The sequence below is a fragment of the Lytechinus variegatus genome, chromosome 3, assembly GCF_018143015.1.
Source record: "Lytechinus variegatus isolate NC3 chromosome 3, Lvar_3.0, whole genome shotgun sequence".
Taxonomy (NCBI): domain Eukaryota; kingdom Metazoa; phylum Echinodermata; class Echinoidea; order Temnopleuroida; family Toxopneustidae; genus Lytechinus; species Lytechinus variegatus.
In genome coordinates this window covers 5,816,148-5,838,891 of record NC_054742.1, presented here as the reverse complement: position 1 = coordinate 5,838,891, position 22,744 = coordinate 5,816,148, and the positions used below count along the sequence as shown (strand labels likewise).

General features: G+C 36.3%; 1 protein-coding gene across 2 annotated transcripts; it reads left to right on the top strand.

Annotated features, from left to right (window-relative positions):
- Positions 1-1,218: 1,218 nt before the first annotated feature.
- On the top strand, positions 1,219-19,654 carry LOC121410071 (monocarboxylate transporter 5-like). 2 transcript variants are annotated; one of them, XM_041601925.1, is made up of 3 exons: positions 1,219-1,546; positions 17,968-18,264; positions 19,121-19,654. In XM_041601925.1, the coding sequence occupies exons 1-3, from the start codon at positions 1,435-1,437 to the stop codon at positions 19,525-19,527; spliced, it is 816 nt and encodes a 271-aa protein (XP_041457859.1). In that variant the 5' UTR covers positions 1,219-1,434; the 3' UTR covers positions 19,528-19,654. The 2 variants fall into 2 exon arrangements, with proteins under 2 accessions (XP_041457859.1, XP_041457858.1); XM_041601924.1 differs by lacking the exon at positions 1,219-1,546 and adding an exon at positions 6,452-6,774.
- Positions 19,655-22,744: the final 3,090 nt, after the last annotated feature.

Below are 22,744 nucleotides of genomic sequence, written 5' to 3'. Positions count from 1 at the left end.
ACATGGTTTATCTCAAATAACCTTTTACTGCTTGTGCGCATTTTACAACCGTGAACAGGCTTAAAGGTCAAGTCCACCTCAGAAAAATTTTGATTTGAATCAATAGAGAAAATTCAGACAAGCACAATGCTGAAAATTTCATCAAAATCGGATGTAAAATAAAAAAGTTATGACATTTCAAAGTTTCGTTTATTTTTAACAAAATAGTTAAATGAACTAGCCAGTTACATCCAAATGAGAGAGTCAATGATGTCACTTACTCACTATTTATTTTGTTTGGTTTTTTTTTTGTAAGCTTGATAAAGTTGATACTGAAGATGATCCCGGTAATTCTTCGTTGGCCGCAGAGGTGTCACGCGCGTTAAACATTCCCCCATAGACTTGTGTGTTAAAATGGCACTTTTGAAAAATTCATAAAAAATAAATGTGAAATTAGAGGGTGGAATGTTTACTTACTTACTTCCAGGATACTGCCCAACTCCCCTAAAAGGGGTCAAACGGGCAGGGTTTAGGGTGCGCTGATGGTCGTTACGCGGAGGTGAGAGGCGATGCTTAGTATTGATTTTGGTTTAAGTACTTCTGGATTGTTACTTTGAATTTGTCTTTGTCGAGAATTGATTTGATTGAGTTTGGCAAGTTGTTCCAGTCAACAACAGAACGTGGTATAAAAGAAAACTTATAGCAGTTTTTGTTAGTTGCAATCGGAATAAAGCTATTTGTGGTTGCAGTATTACGCAGGGTTTTTTTTGGCCGGGTGCAGGGTGGATCGCAGCGGCACGGCGAGCTGGCCCGACATTGCCTGCTGGAAGATTGATACCCTTTTCATAAACCTATCCTCCAATTAGCCGCCTAAGAGTAATGCGGATAATTCAATAAAAATTGCGTTCATAAACTCCGAAAATAAGCCGCATTATTTTTACGAGCGCCCGTAATGAAAAAGGCGGATAATCGCCATGACAACTGGACACGCCCCCTCCGATGCGGTTGTGTTGGAAAAGGGTGACCTTGTGACCGCACCATGGCAATTATCCGCATTATTTGGAAATGCGTTCATAAACTCAAAATCTTGTCCCGATGCTGCTATTATGCGGATAATAGCAGCATCAGAGTAATGCGGATAACTCTTGTCCTCCTCCAATTTTACGACCAAATTATGCTGCTATTAGCCGCCTAATTCATTTTAATGGGGTTTATGAAAGGGGTATGACATTCGGTTTGCTTTCCGTCTCTGTTGAAGAGACTCTATTTTGAGTGTCTTCTTCATATCAGTTACACTACATTTTCTTTCATACTTTCCGTTGATAAAACGAACTGCCCTATTCTGGATTTGCTCTAATTTATTGATGAGTGTTTGAGTATGTGGATCCCATACTGATGAACAATAGTCAAGTATTGGTCTGACCATTGTCTTGTACGACATTTCCTTGACATGTGATGGACAAGAATGCAAGTTCATTCTCAGGAAACCAAGTATTCTGTTTGCCTTGGAGCAGACTCTGTCTACATGAGAATTCCATGAAAGATGATTACTTATATCTACACCCAGGTACTTATGGGTTTTGGTTTCTTCCAGTACAGTGTTATATAAGGTGTAATTATACTTCAGGGGGGTTCTAGCATGAGAGATTCGCATGACATAGCATTTTTTAGCATTAAAGTCCATCTGCCACTTATTTTGCCAACATGTTAGTTTATCAAGGTCACTCTGTATTCTCTCGGAATCGTTTACTACCATTGGATAGGATATATATCTGGCATTCCATATCTCACCAGGAAAGGGTACCGTAGCCAGCTCATTTTAAAAATAAATCGCCATTTATGAAGATAACTATGAATGGATCAAATTCATCGACTGAAACAGTAAAATAGCCGTAATTAGTCCGCCAGTCAAAAAAATAGTTCCAAGTCACTTTTTATCATCCCAATTTGGGCGAAGGAAGTTCAGTGTTAGATTTTGAATCATATGATAACAATGATACATAAGATTTATATAGCGCACTTTCCATCTTGATTAGATGCTCAAGGCGCTTCAGAGCAGAACGACAAAGACTATTTACATATACATGTAATACATGTCTGAACAATCAGTCAATGTCTATCAAAAACACTTTTATACAGGTATGTTTTCAGGTTGCCCTTAAGGTGGTCACTGAAGTCTGGGTTTTCAAACTGTGTGGGAGAGAATTCCACAGGCAAGGCGCTGCATGAGCAAAGGCCCGCTCCCCGCATGATTTCTTAGCAACTGGAATTTGTAAGAGATTAGATGATGAGGATCGTAAATTTATTGAGGGTTGGTAATGATGCATCAAAGACCTATTGTAACTGGGGGAAGTTCCATTGACTGTATGAAAAATCAAAAGAAGCATTTTATTCATACATTTTTGTCAATCAGCAACATCAAATTGAAAAAAAATTCGAATGGGTTGGGTCGAACCATTTGCTGGTAGGTCCATGGTCGAACGAATATCTTGAGCCCTCCTGGGGCCCGTTGCAGAAAGAGTTGCAATCAATCGCAACTCTAAAAATCATGCGCAACTTGATTTTCAACCAATCAACAGCGCGCATTTGGGACTTGCGATTGATTTCTTGGCTTGCGTTTAAACGCAACTCTTTCTGCAACGGGCCCCTGATGTAATTAGGCTCATGGCACCCAGAACAAACTCCATCCTCCTCCGGGGCCCAGCCCGCGGGTGCTTCTGCCGAGCTAGCCCCGCTTTGGTTCACCAGCTTCATGGTCTGTTTTGAGAAACGTATGGATACTCGCATTGAAGCCCTTGTTTCCACTCACGTCGCCGAACTTTCTGCAAGAATTGACGTCCAAGATGAGAAAGTAAGCTCATGTAACTTACTCGAATCTGACTTGATGGAGAGGGTAGAAAAACTGAAAATTTAGAAGGAAAAACTTAGTTGGAAATTAGATATGACCTTGAAAATCGGGCACGTCGCAACAATCTAGTGTTCTACGGTTTCCCGGAGTCTGTCTTGAGAGAGGTCCTAGAAGAGTTTGTAGGATTGCCTGCCAGTGATCTCTGCTTCAAACAGTGTCACCGGACCCCAACAACGACAACAGCCAGTCATGAAAAGGACATCCTTTTTACGTGTTTTTTTGGTCGCGCATGGTATCCACTCGTCAATGTAAGTGCCCCCCCCCCCCAGGCCATCACGGTAAATGCACACCTCCACAACAGGTCCATACATGTACATAAAATCATACTGCAGTGCTGAGGATCTGATGAGCCGTCCAAGGATGGTCCATATTGCATTTTCTTCCTTCCTTACTAAGGAAAAGGTGCGACAGACCTGCATTAGCAAGCTTAAGTCATCTAAATACAAGGATAGGAATCTGTTTGTGTCAGACGACTTTTCTAAAAAGCTTCTAGAAAGCCGTAAAGGCAAGATGGATGCCCTCCGAGAATTGAAGAAGCAGGGGAAAAGACATTCTTCTTATTTCCAGCAAAACTAGCCTATGGGGGGATTTCTCTGGAAAGCTGCACATTGTTTGAGATGACTGTATTAACCTTTTACCTGTTTCTATCTACCAAGGTCAAGGTTTTGATAATGGATAATATCCGTTCGTAGAATTAAAGGACTTACATCTACTCTACCTTCTGTTTTTGAATTTGATCCTTTTTTGCCTAGTTTTTATGTTTTTGTATATTGTAAAATGTTGACTTTGATGGCCATATCTTCCTTGTCTTATTGCAAGAATCATTGTATTTTTCAATAGGCCTACTTTTTCGAGGTTGATATTCCTGACTTAGGGGGTTCTTTTTTCCCTATTTGAGAAATAAGGATAATGTATTTATATATATATATATATTTATAAGTTCAGCTCCATGTTGTTACATTCATTTAGTTTCATATTTGATTTTTGTCCACTGAACAAAAAAAGAAAGAATGACAAGTTTTATTTTTTTCTGATTTGATGGATTTTAGACCCTTTAAGTTACATCCTTTCCGGATTTCGGTCTGTTTTGTGATTGCTGCATCATGCCATGGTTTGGGCGCTTTGTAGGGCTGGCCTTGATTTGAAGCCCTCTTTTTCATCTCGCGCTTTTGTGATTCTCTTCTTTTGGTTGTATCTAATTTTCTTTTTTTATTATTTTTTGCCTGCATTGTTATGCTTTTTATTTTCCTTTTGTTTTTCTTTTTTTCATGTTGTGATTATTTGTTTGAAAATTAAATGCATGGTTGTTGTTTTTTCAGTCCGTATTGAGTATTTTGATGTAACACAACAAACAATATTTATAGTGTGGTATTTAAAAGACAATCTCTATATTTTTCCAATATGGATATAAAGCTTCATACTTTTAATTGCCGTGGATTGCAAGACTTCCAAAAAAGAAAGAAAATATTTCATTATATGAAAAAAAAACTCAATATTGCATGGTGTTACTTTTTTACAAGAAACTCACTCAGACAAGACAGATGAGTTATTGTGGAACTCAGAGGGTTACATGATAACTAACATTGTATATTTTGAATAACAGGCTTAGTGCCCCATTTTTAAATGATACTGCACTGTATTGGTTATATGGTTGTAGACATCATATCCCATTTTTTCTTGCACCTTGTATCTCAGTCTCCTTGATATACTTGTTCGTTAAAAAACCTCCATAATTATGTCGTCTTGGATAACCAATTGTGTTTTTCAATCCTATGAATGGTCGTTTGGAAACCACTTCATAATCATAGCTTGTATATTTTGTTTTGTCTACTTTATTTACCAAATCACCTATCTTTGCATAGATAACACTGATATTAAGTAATCACTTTGCCACATCCCCTTTTTGGGGGGTGGGGGAGGATAAGTGGGTATGTTTTTTTTATTATTATTATGGTTGTTATTTTGTCTTTTTTGTGTAACTTATTTGTGTTTATGTGATTTCCAATCACCTAATCATTTGTAAATTTTTTGATTTATTTCAATTTGTTATAATAAAAACAGAATTAAAAAAAAATGTTACAGAGCAATGTTGCGAGACAACGTTGGAGCATTGTTGCTGGGCAGCGTTGAACCAACATTGTATACATAGTTGGACTATGTATTTAGCTAAATTTATAAATGTATCATTATTTCTACTTTTACTGAATAAAATTAATTAATTTTTTCTTGATTACAATCAGAATTGATATCCCGGCTATTTAAGGGTTAAATTTTTGTACCGAATTTTTGTACCTTGGTCGGCTGTGTCGAACGCTTCGGAAAAAATCATTAAAAGATTATTTTCATTTCGCTATTGGTGTAAATATCGACATACTTAGAGTTTTTGTTTATTAAGGCAAGGATAGCATCGGGTTGTGCTATGCTTTTCCTGAACCAAAACTGAGATTCTTGTCAGATGTCAGATTGCTGTATTCTTCACAAATCTTCTGTTCTATCATCACACTCTTAGAACTTGAATTATGTTTATCCTAACTGATAGATATCTAAAACAAACAAAACGTTGGAATGCAAACATATAGTACGCATATAGTGAGTCGAGTAACAGGCAGGGGGCAGTGTGCCCCCCCCCCCTCCCGTGTACAGTTCAAAGTGCTCTATCACCGAACCCCGTTGGACCTTTCCTGCGTTAATCTTTACACTAATACTGGCGTGGTGAGGCTTTTTATCACAACTAAGAAAAAATACAATAAGAGGAGTATAGAAATACGATATGTTATTCATAATGTAAAAATGTATTACATAATTAGAATTTTATTTTCAAATGGCCCAATGGCCGCACCCGACCAATATACAGCACTGGTGTTCGGAAGAAAGGGTTTGTGGCCATGGCCCCCAAAGTTCATTAATACCAAGAGCACTAAGGAGGATTGATGTTTTGCATGGTGGCACAAACATGGAGTAATGTGTGTGGCGCTTTGTTATACTGAAAGGAACAGGCGCTATGGATTGGGTTAGATTGAAGAAAAGATAGAAAAGGAAAAGAAAACAGTGTACGATGTGATGTTATTTTCTGAAAATCATTTCAATATCTATAACAAAGTTAGATTTTCATGAAAAGGAAAAGTTTTTGCTCGCTTGCTTCGATCGCTCACTCAACACTTTTGTTTAAAAGCATTTGCCACACGTGCCATACTGTGCCCCCTCCATTTCATGTTTTTTTTTCTACGCATCATGCTACTGCCGCAAAGAGCTTGGCGCTAACACTTGTGCACGATCATTAAAAATTCATGTTCACATCATAATTATGACTGGAAAATTTCCCCCCCCCCTCCGGCCAACGACCCCTGCTATGCCGCTGTCATACATAATAACCTTTGTACTTTGACCACGGGAAACTCCGGTGGTAAGTTAGAGTGTATGCATGTAGGTCCGTTAACGAAGATCAGATATATGAAATTTACACATTAAAGATGATAATGTACACATTCCACATCTGTCGCATTCAAAAGTATTATTATTTTCAAAAATATGTCGCATTTTGTTTCACCTATTCCTTTTTCTCGACATATATCTTTTTAATAAACCTATTTAAAGGGAGACAAAATGATACGCCCCCTACTGTCAACCTTCCATCATCTTCAACTCACCATTGTACGGTTGTTTTACAATCATGCACTGATCCACTTGTTAATCGAATGCCATCATACATACCATCATGGGGGATGAGTGTGGTCCTGGATGTATTTCCTTCATCCGTAGACGATGGTGTTGGATTGTTACCATGGCAACGTTCCTCATGAATGTCTTCATAGTTGGTTTTCTCTATTCCTTTGGTATCATTAATATATCTCTACAAGAGGAGTTTGACATAGGAATAACAACTACAGGTAACAGTTATCTCTATCATAATTGTCACTTTTGACCTTCATTTCTCTGTATCTCGTATTAGTTATTTCTTGCAGTAGTTTTGGAGTAAATGTAAGCACTGGAGTCGTAACAGTTAAAAATTCCACCGATCATTCTATAGCGAATAATTCCGTATTCCCTTATTCATGTAGCGTTCCTCCAAATTCCTATCTATATACTTATTTCATCATCCCTAGCATCTTCTATATCTGCCTTTTTCTATATTAAATATTTTCTTCAATGTCATGACACATTCTTCAGGCGTAGAGGTTTGATTTGATTTGATTTATTTTATTTAAACTCGGCTCAGTTTCAGTTCAGTTTGGTTTTGTTTCCATATCTCATAAGATATCAAATACAATGTAACGTCCATTTAAAGACAGTAAATCATTAATGAAATAATACAATACATCACCATTATTCATAATAAATAAGACAAATGTTATACAATTGAACGTTCAGATTGCAGACAGATAATAATATCAATATGATGAGGATATGAAGGAAAAACTATCAAAAAGAAGAGCTTGTAATTCCCTATTAATGAAATTATAATTAGTTGTCGACTTGTTTTAATATCAATATCTTTTCAACAAGAAAAGAAAGAGAAAAAAAATCCTTTAAAAAAAACGAAATAAGGAGTGAAAAAACAGAGGGAGGTGGACTGAGAATAGTGAAATGGAACACTAAGGAGCCGAGGAATTTATGCTTAAAAGTATATATACATGTAGAATTGCGATCTTTAAAGTCGGTTAGTAGATCATTCCAAAATAATGGACCTGTGACAATAATTGTTTTATGTGGAAAAAGCTATAAAATTAAAACTTGTGGAAAGCCCTCGATCAGCCAATGGCTGGTTTTCAGACAGGCCGTGCAATGTACTAACAACATAAAGAATAACATCATAACAAAGTAAAATAAGTCAAGCAAAAACTTATATACAAAATCAAAGAGGGAGGATGAAACAAAACAAACAAAATCAAGACAGAAAAACAAAATCAAAACAGAAAAAACAAAAACACAATTGCAACAAAACAATTTTAAAAAGTTTGGTAAAAAAGGGATAATCAAGATCTCAGGACTTTTTTTTATTTCAGATTAAAATAAATTTAATTTAGATTTGGTAAAAATATGTTCTGCCAATGAATTAAATCAAGTATGGCAAGATTTAGGCTGCTATTTTGTGCAAAGTCTGTTTTGGGTGTTTTTAATACCTCGTCAACATTTGCTCTACGGCGGCCGTACGGCGAGTCGAAAACACCCGTTTTATTTTTTTTATTCAAACCTACCATATGTAGCTTTTACAAAACATGTTAAAACGGCTGTTTTCGACTCGCCGTACGGCCGCCGTAGAGCAAATGCGACCGAGGTATAAAGAACAAGTCCACCCCAACAAAAAGTTGATTCAAATAAAGAGAGAAAAATCCAACATGCATAACACTGAAAATTTCATCAAAATCAGATGTAAAATAAGAAAGTTATGACATTTCAAAGTTTCGCTAAATTTCACAAAACAGTTATATTCACATCCTTGTAAGTATGCAAATGAGGAGACTGACGACATCACTCACTATTCATTTTGTATTTTATTATATGAAATATGAAGTATTCCAATTTTCTCCCTGTTGTCGTGTGAAACAACGATGAATTCCTCCCTGAACATGTGTAATTAGCATTGTTTAATACTATATGTTTCAATCAAGTTGGTCCTTATTGTCAAATCTGTAAAAAATGAAATATCGTATAATTTAAACAATAAAAAACAAAAGAAATAGTGAGTGATGGACATCATCGATTGTCTCATTTGCATGTCACTGAGTTGTACATGTCACTGGTGAAAAATAAGCGAAACTTTAAAATGTCATAACTTTCTTATTTGACATCCGCATAATGATAGTTTGATTTTTCCTATATTTATTCAAATCAACATTTTTCTGCAGTGGACTTGACCTTTAAGTTTATTATATTGTTTGATTTACGGAGTGTGTGGGTAGAATGTTGCTTAAGACCAATCCTAATGTAATGTATAAAATACGGAAAAAGCTCATTGAATAACATAAATATTAACACAAGTGTATTTTTTTTCCATCTACAGACGATTGGTTCAGCATTCAATTTGGTGTATAATGCTGATGTGCTGAACAAGGAATCTACTTTGAGCACAATTCGAAGGACCATATTCTGCATTATAATGAGACGGTTAATGTGGGTTTTCCCTGCATTTCTCCAAATATAATAGTCAAAGTGGAGTAGAATAAGACATACAATGACGAAGCTGTATCTTGAGATAGATCATATGGTCTCACGCGTTTTAAACAGTATAGACTTAAAGTAATTTTGCTTTTCGTCTTGTCAATTTGGTCATTCCACGTCATATATTCATTTAGTACAACACCGAGATATTTACATTTTTCCATACGATTTATAGGAATTTATTTTGATTTGTACATTGGCAAACAGACGTTGTTTGCGTTTTGACGAAATGATCATAAAATTATATTCAAACTTACTTGCTCGATAATAACGAAGCCAATTGGCAATATTATTCAAATCTTCATTTATTTTACGTTCAAGTTCAACTGGGTCATTGCAAGCAAAATGTCATCGGCATATAGTGATAATTGGTTATATCATTCAAATACATTACAAAAAAACATCGGACCAAATATACTTCCTTGGGGTACTTCGCAAATTACCAAACGGGGCTCAGAACAATTTCCATTGATAACAGTCACCTGCTTACGCATATGAAGTAGTCTTTCACCCAGGCCCAAATTTGATCATCAATACCATATAAACGCATAGTGTCTACATTGATTCATTAATTTCATTACTTCAGCAATAATTTATATAAAGTTTGTTTCGTAATCTGTGGATACTTTGATTGAAGTAATGTTTTGTAATGTTGAATGTCTTTCACTAACTTCCGATTCTGTAAATTAGGGAGGAGTGTGTACATGAATACATCAAAATTCGAATTTCTGTTTGTACATTCATCAAAGGTAGCTCTACTTGAAACGGTGTATTGTGAAATATAGGATTTAATTTTGTTTTTTATTCGCAAGTAGTGTATATTAATCTGCATTGACATCTTGATTACTGTGTAATCATTACATTTTTATTGTTGAGTTGAAAATGAAATCAACAAAAATGAACTTGAAATGTCCGAACAAAAAGTCGATTAAATACATAAATCATCGAAATCGGAGGAAAGGGAAAGTCCAAATTCCTCTCAAATTCGCAAAACAGTTTTATGCACAATATTCCCCGCATTCACAAAGTAGAATATTTCCTCCTTTTTGCAGATTTGACAATGAATAACAGTAGGTTTCACAAATTGGCAATTCCAAATGTTCAAGGAGGGATTGAAAATAGTTTCACATCATAATGAGGATGACACTGAAATATTTCATATTTTCATAATACGAAAGAAATAGGGACATTTTAAGGACCGATTTTAGGAATTCATGAAGAGCAGACATATCTCACCAATCCACTAATGCGAACGTAATCACGGACAGGAAATGTTTCATATATAAAAGAAGACCTGAACATGGGGCAATCACCGTTTTAGTCATGTAAAAGAAGCACATGTCAACTACATAAAACAATGATAACTCAAGTGCTAGGAAATATATTTAGTTTATATAGACTTGAAACGGGATGTTTTAGTACACCAGGATTGTATATCTCGTTAAACAGACAATGCGAGCACCAGGAACAATGAAGACGTAGGCCCGTAATGTAACATAACATAATCATAATATAAAATAACATGATAATGAATAATATTTTCTTCTTTCCCACAACGTTTCCTTTCTCCCTCTTTTCTCATTTCCCCCTTTTTTATTTGATCAGCCGATGGGGGTATGTGCCCCCATGTCAACCCGTATTTACGCCACTGTATGTCCATATGGCAAATACCCTTCAATATTATTATCTTTTTTACCCCATGATGGTGTAATGGTTTTATTAGAGATTACATTCATTTTTTATGACATTCCATCTTAATCCCTTCCCAAAGACCCTAACATTGATGAATTGGAAGAAACGGGGGTTTCTCTTCAATGTTATAACAAGGACATAAATATTTCGTTCGGAAATGGTGAACTGGCTCTTTATATGCATTTTATGATTCAATAATATTGTTTTATTTGTTAAGCGGTATTTTAGGAAGAATTTTCACCAATAAATCAATTATCTCTTGTGATTTTTTTTTTCATTTCTTTCGTAAAAAGTGGGGGGATGTTAGTACAGGCCATCCCCCCCTCCTCGAAAAGTGGGGGGATATATCCCCCATCCCCCCCCCGGGATTTACGCCAGTGATAACTGTTTCGTGAAACCAATCGAAATTTAAAGACGTCATAACTTTTGTTTTTGTTTCATGAAATAAAATTTTCAGTGTTATGCTTGTTAGATTTTTCATGTACTCAAAATAACGGTTTGGACTCACCCTTTTTAAGGCATGCTACAGTTTAAAAAATAAATGAATACCCTCCCCCCCTTAGTATCAAATTAGGACTTATGATATAAAAATACTAGAGTGAAAAATAATAAGTGCGAGAAGCTACCCTTTTTTCTTTTTTTTTCCTCCTATCAATATCAATGTCTCTTTATTTGAATTACTGTTAAAAATGATTTGATAATACTATATAAGGTTTGAAAGGATGGGCTTTTATCTCAAATTATTAGAAAGCTATCGCCGCTCAACCGCTGTATAAAATAAACTTTACAAGTGCTCATAGGGTGCCATATGCTGATAATTACACTTTTTTATAGACATGCCTGACTTTTTTATCAAAACCAGCATGATCAGCATCGGATATGACTGGTCATACAATAGTTACCACGTTTACTTAGACCATGAATGAGCCAGAAATAAACCAATTGTTTAACCCTATCTAGCCCCCCCCCCCCAGCGAAATTATTTTTCCTCATTGCACATGCGCACTATGATCACTATACAAATATCATGAATATTCATTAACGTGTCTACGATGATCGGAGAGACATGCTAGACGGTGATTTTAATTACCCCGGGATTTTACCGTGCTAATGTAGTCTCTCGAAAATTATGGAGTATACATTTTCGAAGAATTGATGAAAATTGATTTAAATGATATTTCAATCAGGTTCAAGTACGTCCTATGAGACAATGCTGAGTACGAAAACTTGTCACCGAGCTCGTGATTCATTTTGTCTTCACTTTCACAGTCTCATTCATGTGACGTGAATGTACATGTGCATTTTAGTGTAGATGATCGGTGCAAAATATAGCAAGAATTGTTCACACTATAGTACAAGCATGAAATTTGGCTGACGGGTAGACTAAATAGTGCTGAACAGTTTTAGCTGGGGGTGCCAACCTGATCTCTCTTTGTATAGCAATAGTTGCTAGGTAACTTATTTACCTTAGCAACCACAAATTTGGAAGTGTTATCCTAATTCTATATTTTGACTTCTAAGCGCCAATTTCACAATGACATATCAAGCAACATTCCAACCATGTATAGCAACAGTTGCTAAGCAACATAATTTTTATCTTCCGTAGAAACTATAGATAATATTCCTGAATACAACATTTAGACATAATATTTTAATGAGAATATGGTTAGAAAATTTGTCAAAGTATGAAACTTGGAATTCTAATAAATATCTCATAGTATACAAAAGAGTTCAGATACAGTCCAAAAAAATTATTTTAATGAGAATATGGTAAGAAAATTGGTCAAAGTATGAAATTTGGAATTATAATGAATATCTCATAATATACAAAAAGAGTTCAGATACAGTCCCCAAAATAATCTGCATAATAATCGTATATACATTACAAACCTAATTTCGGTGTACATAATTTCATCATTTTTCTTCAAACTTTTTTTTACTCATACATGACACAGCTAACACAGAGAAAAAATCATTACTGGGTCATTAAATATACTTACTATTAAACAATTATACAAGATCTCTCCTGTTATGAAAATGACACAGGGTATTGTAGTGGATGTGGCATGGGACACCGGCGAAGGGAAGCTGAAATTTTATTGATATGAACTAATCGCTTCATTTGGATGTAATGTCGAGTAATGCCCACACACTTACTTGTCAGTAAGGTTTTGATATCATTGACTGACTTGAATGTACAGTAGACCTGAAACAGCCTCAAGCATCATTGACTGTAAACTATGTTCCCTGTATATAGCATTGAAGCATTGTCAGCAGACCTGAAACAGCACAAGCGTCGTTGACTATACCTGTAAATATGTAACTAAGCCGGAAACGAAGCAGTACATTTGGTGATTATACAACAAAATCTTTTGAGAGAAATGAAGATCTCTGCCTTATCATGCTTATTGACACAAACTATACGCCGCATCCTACAAATCATGTAGACGAAGCAATAGACTGCAATATATTATATGTTGTAACAGGTCATCAACAAGTATGATTGGAAAATAGAAAGCAGTTTTAAGGTGTTGGTTTGGCTTCAAACCTGCTTGAGATTCTTTCATTGCCCATTATATTTCAGCATCTATTTTACTTAAGATTTAGAAGCAATACCACTGTATGCATCTTTTTTTATTTGATTATAATGCTGGGCAGTAGAGTCATTTGCATAATATACCGATGTCTTACAGCAATTCCTAGATGATGACGTTAAGTTAAGACTTTCTTGGTTAATCATAAGTAGGGGAAAGCAAAGCCACTGTGAACATGGTGAATCATGCATTATGTTTGACAAAGAATATTAGAGGCAACAGAGAAATACATGCAAAAATACATCCTATCAATGGAAAGATGAATTTTTCATCAATCGAAGTATAAGAAACATTTCTCCCCAAAGGAACATTATATTGCGAGACAAAGTGATAATGCCACCAGCAGAATCATTTCTATATGATCTAGACATGTCAAGAAGTATTGGAGGTATACATGTGGAAGGAAGAAGAATATCAGAACTAAATACTACTGTTCTGTGGCCGAGTATGGATAACGTCCAGACAACCTGATATTACAAGTGCTTCACATGTATGTGACAAAGTCAGCTGCGTATAGTCCTGCAAAATCTTTAAAGTCATGATAGATATTGAAGCTGCAGGATCTAACTCAAAACACTTGCAATCGGAACTGACAGGTCAAAATCAATTTCTGCAAGAGCTTTCAAGTGATGATAGATCACGGAGCTGCTGGATCCAGGCAAACACACCTGAAACAGAACTGACAGGTTCAAATCAACTTCTGCAGGATCTTGTCGTGATAGATCAATCATATAGCTGCAGGATCCAGGCCTCGAAATGGAACTGACCGGTCTAAATCAAGATCTTTCACGTCATGATAGATGCCAGAGCTGCAGGATTGATCAATGTTAAAAAAAACTTGGAATCGGAATAACAGGTCCAAATTAACTTCTGCAGAAGACACCATAGATCATGTAGCAGCAAGCCAACACGCCTGGAAAAGGAACTTTCACTTCATGATAGATCCCGGAGCTGCGCAGGATTGATCTAAGTCAAAACACCTGGAGACGGAAATGACAAGTCAAAATCAACTCCTGCACGGAGCAATAGGTCTGGAAACAGCAATTAGTAATATCTTCCTTGTAGGCTACGGAAGGGATGGGTAAAACCAAGGCCTTTCAAGCGACCGACTATACTGTTAGCAATGTATAAAATGGTATCTATGCAAGCACTCATTTGGAAAATTACATTCTGGCGATATTTTGGTGTTTTAAATTATTTTGAAATCAGTTGACTGAATCAATTCTTGGCGGTAGTTCTTTCACCTCTCCAAGATCAGAGATGTTTAAGTTAATTATGAGAACCCTTGACCTCCTGGTCAGCTCTTGTAACCGTTCTTCTACAAGAGTGACCTCTCGTTCAATATTTATTTTGTGGAATTCATTCCAAGGGCATTTGTAGATATACAGGGTCAAAAAAGTGATAAGTAGGGCCTCCTTGGAAAATAGGTAGCTACAAATTTAATGTCAATGGTTTCTCGACCTTTGATTCTTGATAATACAAGACAGTGTCGATCAATTCTACCTTTATTGTCAGTCGGTCAGATAAGTAATCATGAGGTCTATTACCATTCATTGATAAGCATGTATCTATACATGTATAGTAATAAAAAAAACATTAACAAATAACCCTTTACTATGAGAGACGCCAAATGAATTGATCAATCATTAATTTTTTAACATAATTATGTTTAAGTTAATTCCTGATAAATATGGTTTCCAAATAGAGAAAGATTGGTTTTAAGGTGAATTTTCTAATATGCAACAAGTATCATTATGCCAATGATATGGACCCCATGGACACATGATAGACACCGTTTTTTTTTAAATATAAACCATATCATGAGGTAGTTTAATTTGTGCAAGGTTTTACGTTTTTAAGCATCTACTAGTACGAGTACTTCTTAAACGCATTGATAATCTTACCATACGGCCTTTAACAAACGGTTGCAGAAAACATGTTACTTAGTAATTGGTACTTATCATGGGCGGATAAACATGGTGTGCATGTTCCTGGGTTGTTGTGATTAATGTATCACTGCTTAAGTAGAAAATATGTGGTGGCTCACAAATATTATAATCATAAAAACACCCTATATTGGTTATTGAGGAAATATTCGAAATCTTTGGTGCTGTTGAAACATTCATAACATAAGTAATCTATGGGCCAAAATTAATTTCTGAGCTTTTCTGAGTAAATTATAATGATCTGAACTATGATATACTATTGTTGCTATCGAAAGGGACCCTTAGAAACCGTTGCTATGAATGAATGGATCAAAACTGTTGTGATACAGAGAAATATGCTTTAGATAAAAATTAATGTGACATAATGCTTGTAAAACTGTTCTTCAAACCCAATAAAGCTTGATTACTCAGGTAAATATGTTACCTAGTAACCGTTGCTATATTTGGGAAACTCACGTTGGCACCCCCCGCTAAGGATGTTTAGGATAACTTACTCTACCTTTGTGCCAATTTTCATGCTTGTACTGGTTTCCGAACATTTTTTCACTGGTCAATCACCTAGACTATTTGCTATCTGTTGTTCTCACGGGATTGTCAGCTCGATGTATCCAATTTGCTTGATACGGATTGGCTCCGATCGATGTAACTTCAAATCTATTTATGATTTTGTTATTTGGAAATTACAATATCAACATCACTCCCTCTCTTTTTTTCTCTTCCCTTTTTTTTCTCTCCATTTCATGAGTGTCATTGGTATTCCTGGTGGGGGCTGACTGACACAAATATTGTTTTCTCTGATGGCTTTTTTTCTTTTTTTTGGGGGGGGTCATTGGCATTATGAATCTATTTTAATGTTAATTTTTATTTATAATGAGACCATTATTTCAGAAACCGTTAGATACAGATGGAGCGAGAAAGAAAGTCCAGGCCAGGGTAAACTAAAATGTTCATGTTTATGTTATAGGCCTACATGGCATTATCTTTTTGAAAATTGCCCTTCACTGCAACTATTAAGTGCATAGGGTATATACCCCGTTCATTTTACCACATTATGAGTATCGATCACTGATTTATTTGGGCCCTATTTATTTATGTATTAAGGACCCCAAAATTGAGAAAATTAGGAATGGAAAAGAAAATTGTGCAATTTGATAAATAGGCCCTATTTTAAAATAACGTATGCAAAAATGTCGAAAAATTACGAAATTAGATTGTAAACTTTGTGCTTTGCTTATTTGTAGCTTTAAATAAATTTTGCCCTGTTCTCCATGCCTGGCCCTAAAAAATTGAGACCCGCTAAAGGCGTACCCCCCCCCCCCCTTTCAGCCCACTTGGATCAGCCTGTTGGATTTAATTCCTTTTGCCATACCTTTTTGGGTCAAAATTATAGGATGTGGAAGAGCATAAAGATTCATTTCTTCCGGTATGAATACTTGACATTAATTTGATCTGATTTATCAAGAGGCTTAATCGATATTACCAGATTTAGAAATGGAAAATGCATGAAGTGACTTTTTGAAAAAGTATTATTGTAGGCCCTTATTCAAATCAGTAATTATACTAATGACCGATATTACATAAAAGTTCCAAAGCGCTGTTTTACACAATGAAATAGAAAATTACATGAGAAGTTTCCGTGTTTATCCATTATTTTTTTTCTTCATTTTTTATCTCGTTCTTTAGGAAAGGACGAGATAGGATACGGTCATACGTTCATATATATATATATATATATATGTATATATGTATATATATATACTGTATATATATATATATATATATACTGTATATATATATATATATATATATATATATATATATATATATATATATATATATATATATATATATATATTGTAAAGAAATGGATGAAGAGAACAATGGTAGACGTAGCTTAAATCAAGGTTCCCCAGAGCTATCTACCCTTTGGAAAAATTGGTTATGCCGAAAAAATGTCTCTGCCGGGAATCGAACCCGGGCCCCCAGCTTTGAACGCCGGTGCCTTAACCACTAGACCACAGAGACGGGCTAGTGGATAGGCCGACCGAGATCCGATTGACCGTCAGAAAGACAGATTTTCGACACTATACCAATTACCTTTGTCGGGTGAAGGTGGGTTTTGAACAATTTTGAACAATTTTGTACATGTATAGCTTCACACATTTGTATATACTTTCTCACATACGTGTACTGTATCGAAGCAATAGCTTTGATCTAGCTGAGGCATGACGGCTTGTCATTGTTCAAAACCCACCTTCACCCGACAAAGGTAGTTGGTATAGTGTCGAAAATCTGTCTTTCTGACGGTCAATCGGATCTCGGTCGGCCTATCCACTAGCCCGTCTCTGTGGTCTAGTGGTTAAGGCACCGGCGTTCAAAGCTGGGGGCCCGGGTTCGATTCCCGGCAGAGACATTTTTTCGGCATAACCAATTTTTCCAAAGGGTAGATAGCTCTGGGGAACCTTGATTTAAGCTACGTCTACCATTGTTCTCTTCATCCATTTCTTTACAATATTTAAATAAAAGAGTTGCCAAAGCTGTTGTACATGTATAGCTTCACACATTTATATATATATATATATATATATATATATATATTCATATATATATATATATTTATATACACACACACACCTCCAGAGGATTGCCGTGATAAGAAATTTTAAATTTTGTTTTATCATGTCTGTAGGTTGGGTTCCCACTATTGCAACAGGACTAAGTCTCATAGGGGCTGTACTGGCGGATGAAATCATCAAGAAGACTTCTCATCAGCTAGTCGCGTTCATGGGAGTATCTCTATGCTTTAGCGCCTGTCTCGTCACCTCAGTGATGCCCATCTATCCTCCGATGATATTTACGTTCGGAATTTTATATGGGTTCGGTTCGGCCTTTTCCGTAACATCAGGAATGGTTGCCATTGTTGACTGGTTCCCGAAAGACTCCTGTTCGAGAGCAACTGCTGTGGCAGTAGCTGGAACCTCGGCTGGTAATTTGAACTTCAGTTTTACTCAGACCCGGGGGGCACTTACATTGACGAGTGGATACCATGCGCGACAAAAAAAAACACGTAAAAAGGATGTCTTTTTCACGATAGGGCACGTTACGTACGTAACGTGTAAAGGGTGTCAAAAAAACAAAAATAGTGAAATTTCGCAATGAAAATTACGTGTTTAGGGTCGAATTTGCGGGGATGATTAAACAAAATTAAAATGTTTTATAAAGAATATCCTTTTTGCCCCAACACTTCGTGTTTAGAGTCCGATTTGCGCGAGGTGTAGAAAGTGGGGTCGTACTAAACCAAATAAGGTAAAGCCGACGACCGAAGGACCCGTAACAATAAGACATTCCTGTACTTGTTTAGGGGTTCATTCCAGAGAAGTATCATTTTGTTTCCAATACTTGTTAAGGGTATAGGGTTCACACGCCAGTACTTGTTAAGTGGTGCACTTTCAGAATATGGAAATTACGTGTTTAGGGTGCTTTTCGAGACTCCATGGTCGCGCATGGTATCCACTCGTAGATGGAAGTGCCCCCCCGGTACTCAGACCATCTCATCTACATGCATATTAGGTATTTTATTTGTATTTTTAAATCGAGTTTGTTAATGCAAGTATAGTCCATTCTTTTCTTTTTACATGGACGTTATATCTATGAAGGGAAAGTGCCGCCTCCCAAAAAAAATAAAATAACAATGACAATCATAATAATAATGATGGTAGTAATGATGATAGCAATAATAATGATAATAAAATTTTTCATAATGAATATGTACAAAATAAATAAATAGATTATAATAATTGACACCCCCCCCCCCTCTCGCTCTCTCTCTGTCTCTCTATAAGGCATGCTGGTGTTCAACCCGATCACATATAAGCTCGTGTCAGATGTGGGATGGCGTAACACTTTGAGAATAAGTGGCTTTATTCTTCTTGTCGTTGGCTATGCTGCAAGCGCAACTTTCTCCAAACCTGTCAAGGAATCTCTTGAATTAAAACAACCTGCTGAAAACCCAGAAACAAAAGCTTCTCTTCTCAAAACAACGAACGCAACTTGTAAAAATGCCATCTCCATGGGCCCTAAGAAGTCTTCGAACATATCTTACGTAAACAAACTTTCAAGAAATCCTTACGACTTGTTGCTATTTCCTGAATTTTGGATGATGTTCTTTGGAATAGTTATTTCAGCAATGTCCACATCTCTTTTCTTTTTTTATTGGGTAAGTAGCAAAGATTTATACATTTTTATATGAAGAGAACTAATTAGCCTAACTCATGATGTGACTGAGTCAATTATAATTGCCCCGCGGTAAGTGAAGGAACCTTGACTAAGATGAGATGAGAAGTATTTGATGATGATAATGGTGGTGATCATCAGGGCAGGGAGAAGAGTGCTTCCCCCCCCCCCCCCCCTCCATGCTTGAAGCACTAAAAAGTGTCCTTTTTACCCAAGATAAATATACCTTACAGTGCCCCCTTTTTTATCTTCGACATGTTAGAATGCCCACTCTCGTATACCAAATAAGTTGCTCTTTCTAACCGCTCTTTTCATGCCCGATATACATTCGTTTTCCTGATAAAGCGTTCCACTCTCGCAAGTGCATCTTTTAAATCGAACAGTCCCTTTTAGATGTGTTTCTTGCCTCATTTACACTGTAAAAAATGAAATGCTAATGTAGCACTTATAGTGATTGTATAGTGACTGCACTACGAGTGCTGAGTTTCTAGTTCAAATTTGAATGACTAAATCAGCACTCGTAGTGCAGTCACACAATACAATCACTGTAAGTGCTAAATTAGCACTTCAATTTTTTACAGTGTAGCTCATTTTTTCACAAGGAATTCCTTTTCTTCAGTGTGCCCCTTGCCCAATTTGAATATGCCCTTATTTTCCTCTGATAAATGCAACTTTTCTTTTCCAGTTTCTCCAAATTTTCAATCTGTCAATGTAAAGTAATTGCAATTAGCACCGTTTTCTTTCTGCATAGGCAGTGGAATCGATAGAGGCAGGGGACACCCTTGACCCTAAAATTTCCCATACAGCAAAAACACTTATTTAAAAAAAGATAACGCTCTTGATAATGTAACGTTTCTTTTTAATCGTTTTCGTTTCTAAAGTTTATTCTCTTATATTTGGTATGTATGTCTTCTCGTCAAGTATTTCCATTCTATTCATTTTCTGTTTTACGCCGCTCAAAGGCCACATACATGTATATATTACACAAAATACAGAATTGGATGAATTCTATCTAACATACATGTCATACCTACAGAGGGCATTAAGTTAGTCTCTCACCATACAGTGCCCTTGGGAGGCCGAAATTGCTCTCTCCATCATTTTTCTGTGATAACATGATCCTATGATGTTCTCATCAATCGATAAAAGGGATCTTTCGTGAGGGAATTTTCCGACGATGATTTTCTAGTAATTAGCGCCAGAATAGACCACTAAGCAAGTTCTACTACTTAGGATTTCAACCCCCCCCCCCTCATTCTCTCTCTCTCTCTCGGAATACATAGCTTGCATGCATATATACTTGAGATTTAATATTCATAAATATCCTTCAAGAAGGGTTTGTTCAACATACATTACCACGAAAAAACAGCTACGTCAGGCAATAACTTAATCTGATGGTAAATATATATGTTCTTCAGAGTGGGTGTATATAGTGCCTATTTTCCCTGTGCCCCCCAATTTCAACTTCCTCAGCCGCCCCTGATGATGATTTTGATGATGGTGATGACGATGTTGTATTGTGGATGATGAAATTAAATAAAAACTGGGCTGTGTTGACATCAGTTTTCGTTTATATTGTAGAACATATTCATATTCAAATCAAAGTAAATCATGAGACTGAAACAATTATCTATTTTTCTTTATTTCATGATATCCTTTAACCATGAAATTATAACAGGACTTTCTGTACTTAAATTTTTTTTTTTTAAATATAATGTGGCAAACTTATAGTTATATTTAATACGATTACATTCTTCCATCAGCTATCAAATGACATAGCCGGAAAGGTTATCTGATCATTTTATGTTACTTAAATTACATAGATCTAAAGCATTTAGGCATTTATCCTCTTTTGCTTTGATATTTATTCCTCAAATATTTATATTCTTGTACTACTGTCTTGTCTAAAGAATGCATTGTCAGTCTGTCAGTAAGTTTGCGGGCAGGACAAGACTTTAGCCTATGCTATCTCAGGTACCATGAACTTAAAAGCGCTTCGATCCAGACCTCTCTATCCAGCATGGCTGTCCTCATTTCATTAATCCTATCAAGGCCTGAGTCTTTCTTCAAGACTTATCCCTCTTCTCGCTGTGCCTTGTTCAGGCTCCCAGAGGATGAGAGGATTTGTTCAGCATTGAATATTGTACTTCTAGTATGGGTGGCAGCGGCATCTGTCTAACTGAGAAGGTAACCAATTTTCATAAAATCGGAGGAAAATTGTCTTGCTTAGCATCAGGGTCTTTTGAAAAATATTGCAGGACATTTTTGGTGGTGGGGAGTAGCCGCCAGATGTAACAAATGAATTCATAAATCTTAAGGGGTCTGAACTTGTACACTATCGTGATGTAAGTCTGTTAACAATGTATTATCTCGATGTGTTAAGTTTCACTCACCCTTCAGACCTTTCACGTTTGTATGTGTTGAAATCCAAGATTCACCAAAACTTCTTCATGCAGATGTAGAAAGGGGTTTATGGGTGGTGGTTAGGTGGGGTAGGGGTCGTGAAGGGGAAAGGGGCCTTGAGGAAGAACACATGGAGAAATGACAAAAGCACCCCCCAAAAATGATAATAATAATAATAATAAAATAAATAGATAAATAAATATAATAAATAAAAATTAAAAAATAAATAAAAATAAATGAATAAGTAAATAGACAAGAACTGGGGGAGCTATGGTGTATGCCGGTGGCCTAAAAATTGTCTACAATGGAGGTGTTCCCCATCTTTATTAGCCTATAATCTAGGCGGAAGCTGCAGTTATTGTCTTTGCTGTTATGCTGAACGTAAGCGATACGTTTGATCTGGCGAAGACTAACGCATTGTGGCGGCGTTTGTCGGTTGGTTTGAGTTTATTGTGGTGGTGGCGCTTTCCATCTATATCCGATGATTTCCGCCAGGCTAAGCGAGAGGGATTCCACCCTCACCTGTACAGCTCTCCTCATTCGATTTTGCTACTCCACATTTTCGCTGTGCAACGCGAACGGACTTTACGACGGTATATATCGATTTTGAAAGAGACTTTTTATTTGGGCCCGTCGCAAAACACTGTCCTGTAATGCAAGTTGTGACATGATTTTTTTTTACGTTTCGCATCCGCAACGGAAACATTCAATCTGCGTTTCGTGTGCAAATTTCGATCTGGTTGCTACTGTATGGTAACAGCGATATATCCGATTAAAGACGAGCTTCCACGGTCACATTTGGTTCTTCCCAGAACTCGAGGGGTCGCCCG

Excerpts from the sequence above, each read along its gene's own strand:
- LOC121410071 (XM_041601924.1), top strand. The coding sequence starts at position 6,603 with ATGGGGGATGAGTGTGGTCCTGGATGTATTTCCTTCATCCGTAGACGA. Across the intron at positions 6,775-17,967 it reads CATAGGAATAACAACTACAG|GTTGGGTTCCCACTATTGCA; the intron begins GTAACAGTTATC and ends TCATGTCTGTAG. Across the intron at positions 18,265-19,120 it reads AGTAGCTGGAACCTCGGCTG|GCATGCTGGTGTTCAACCCG; the intron begins GTAATTTGAACT and ends TCTCTCTATAAG.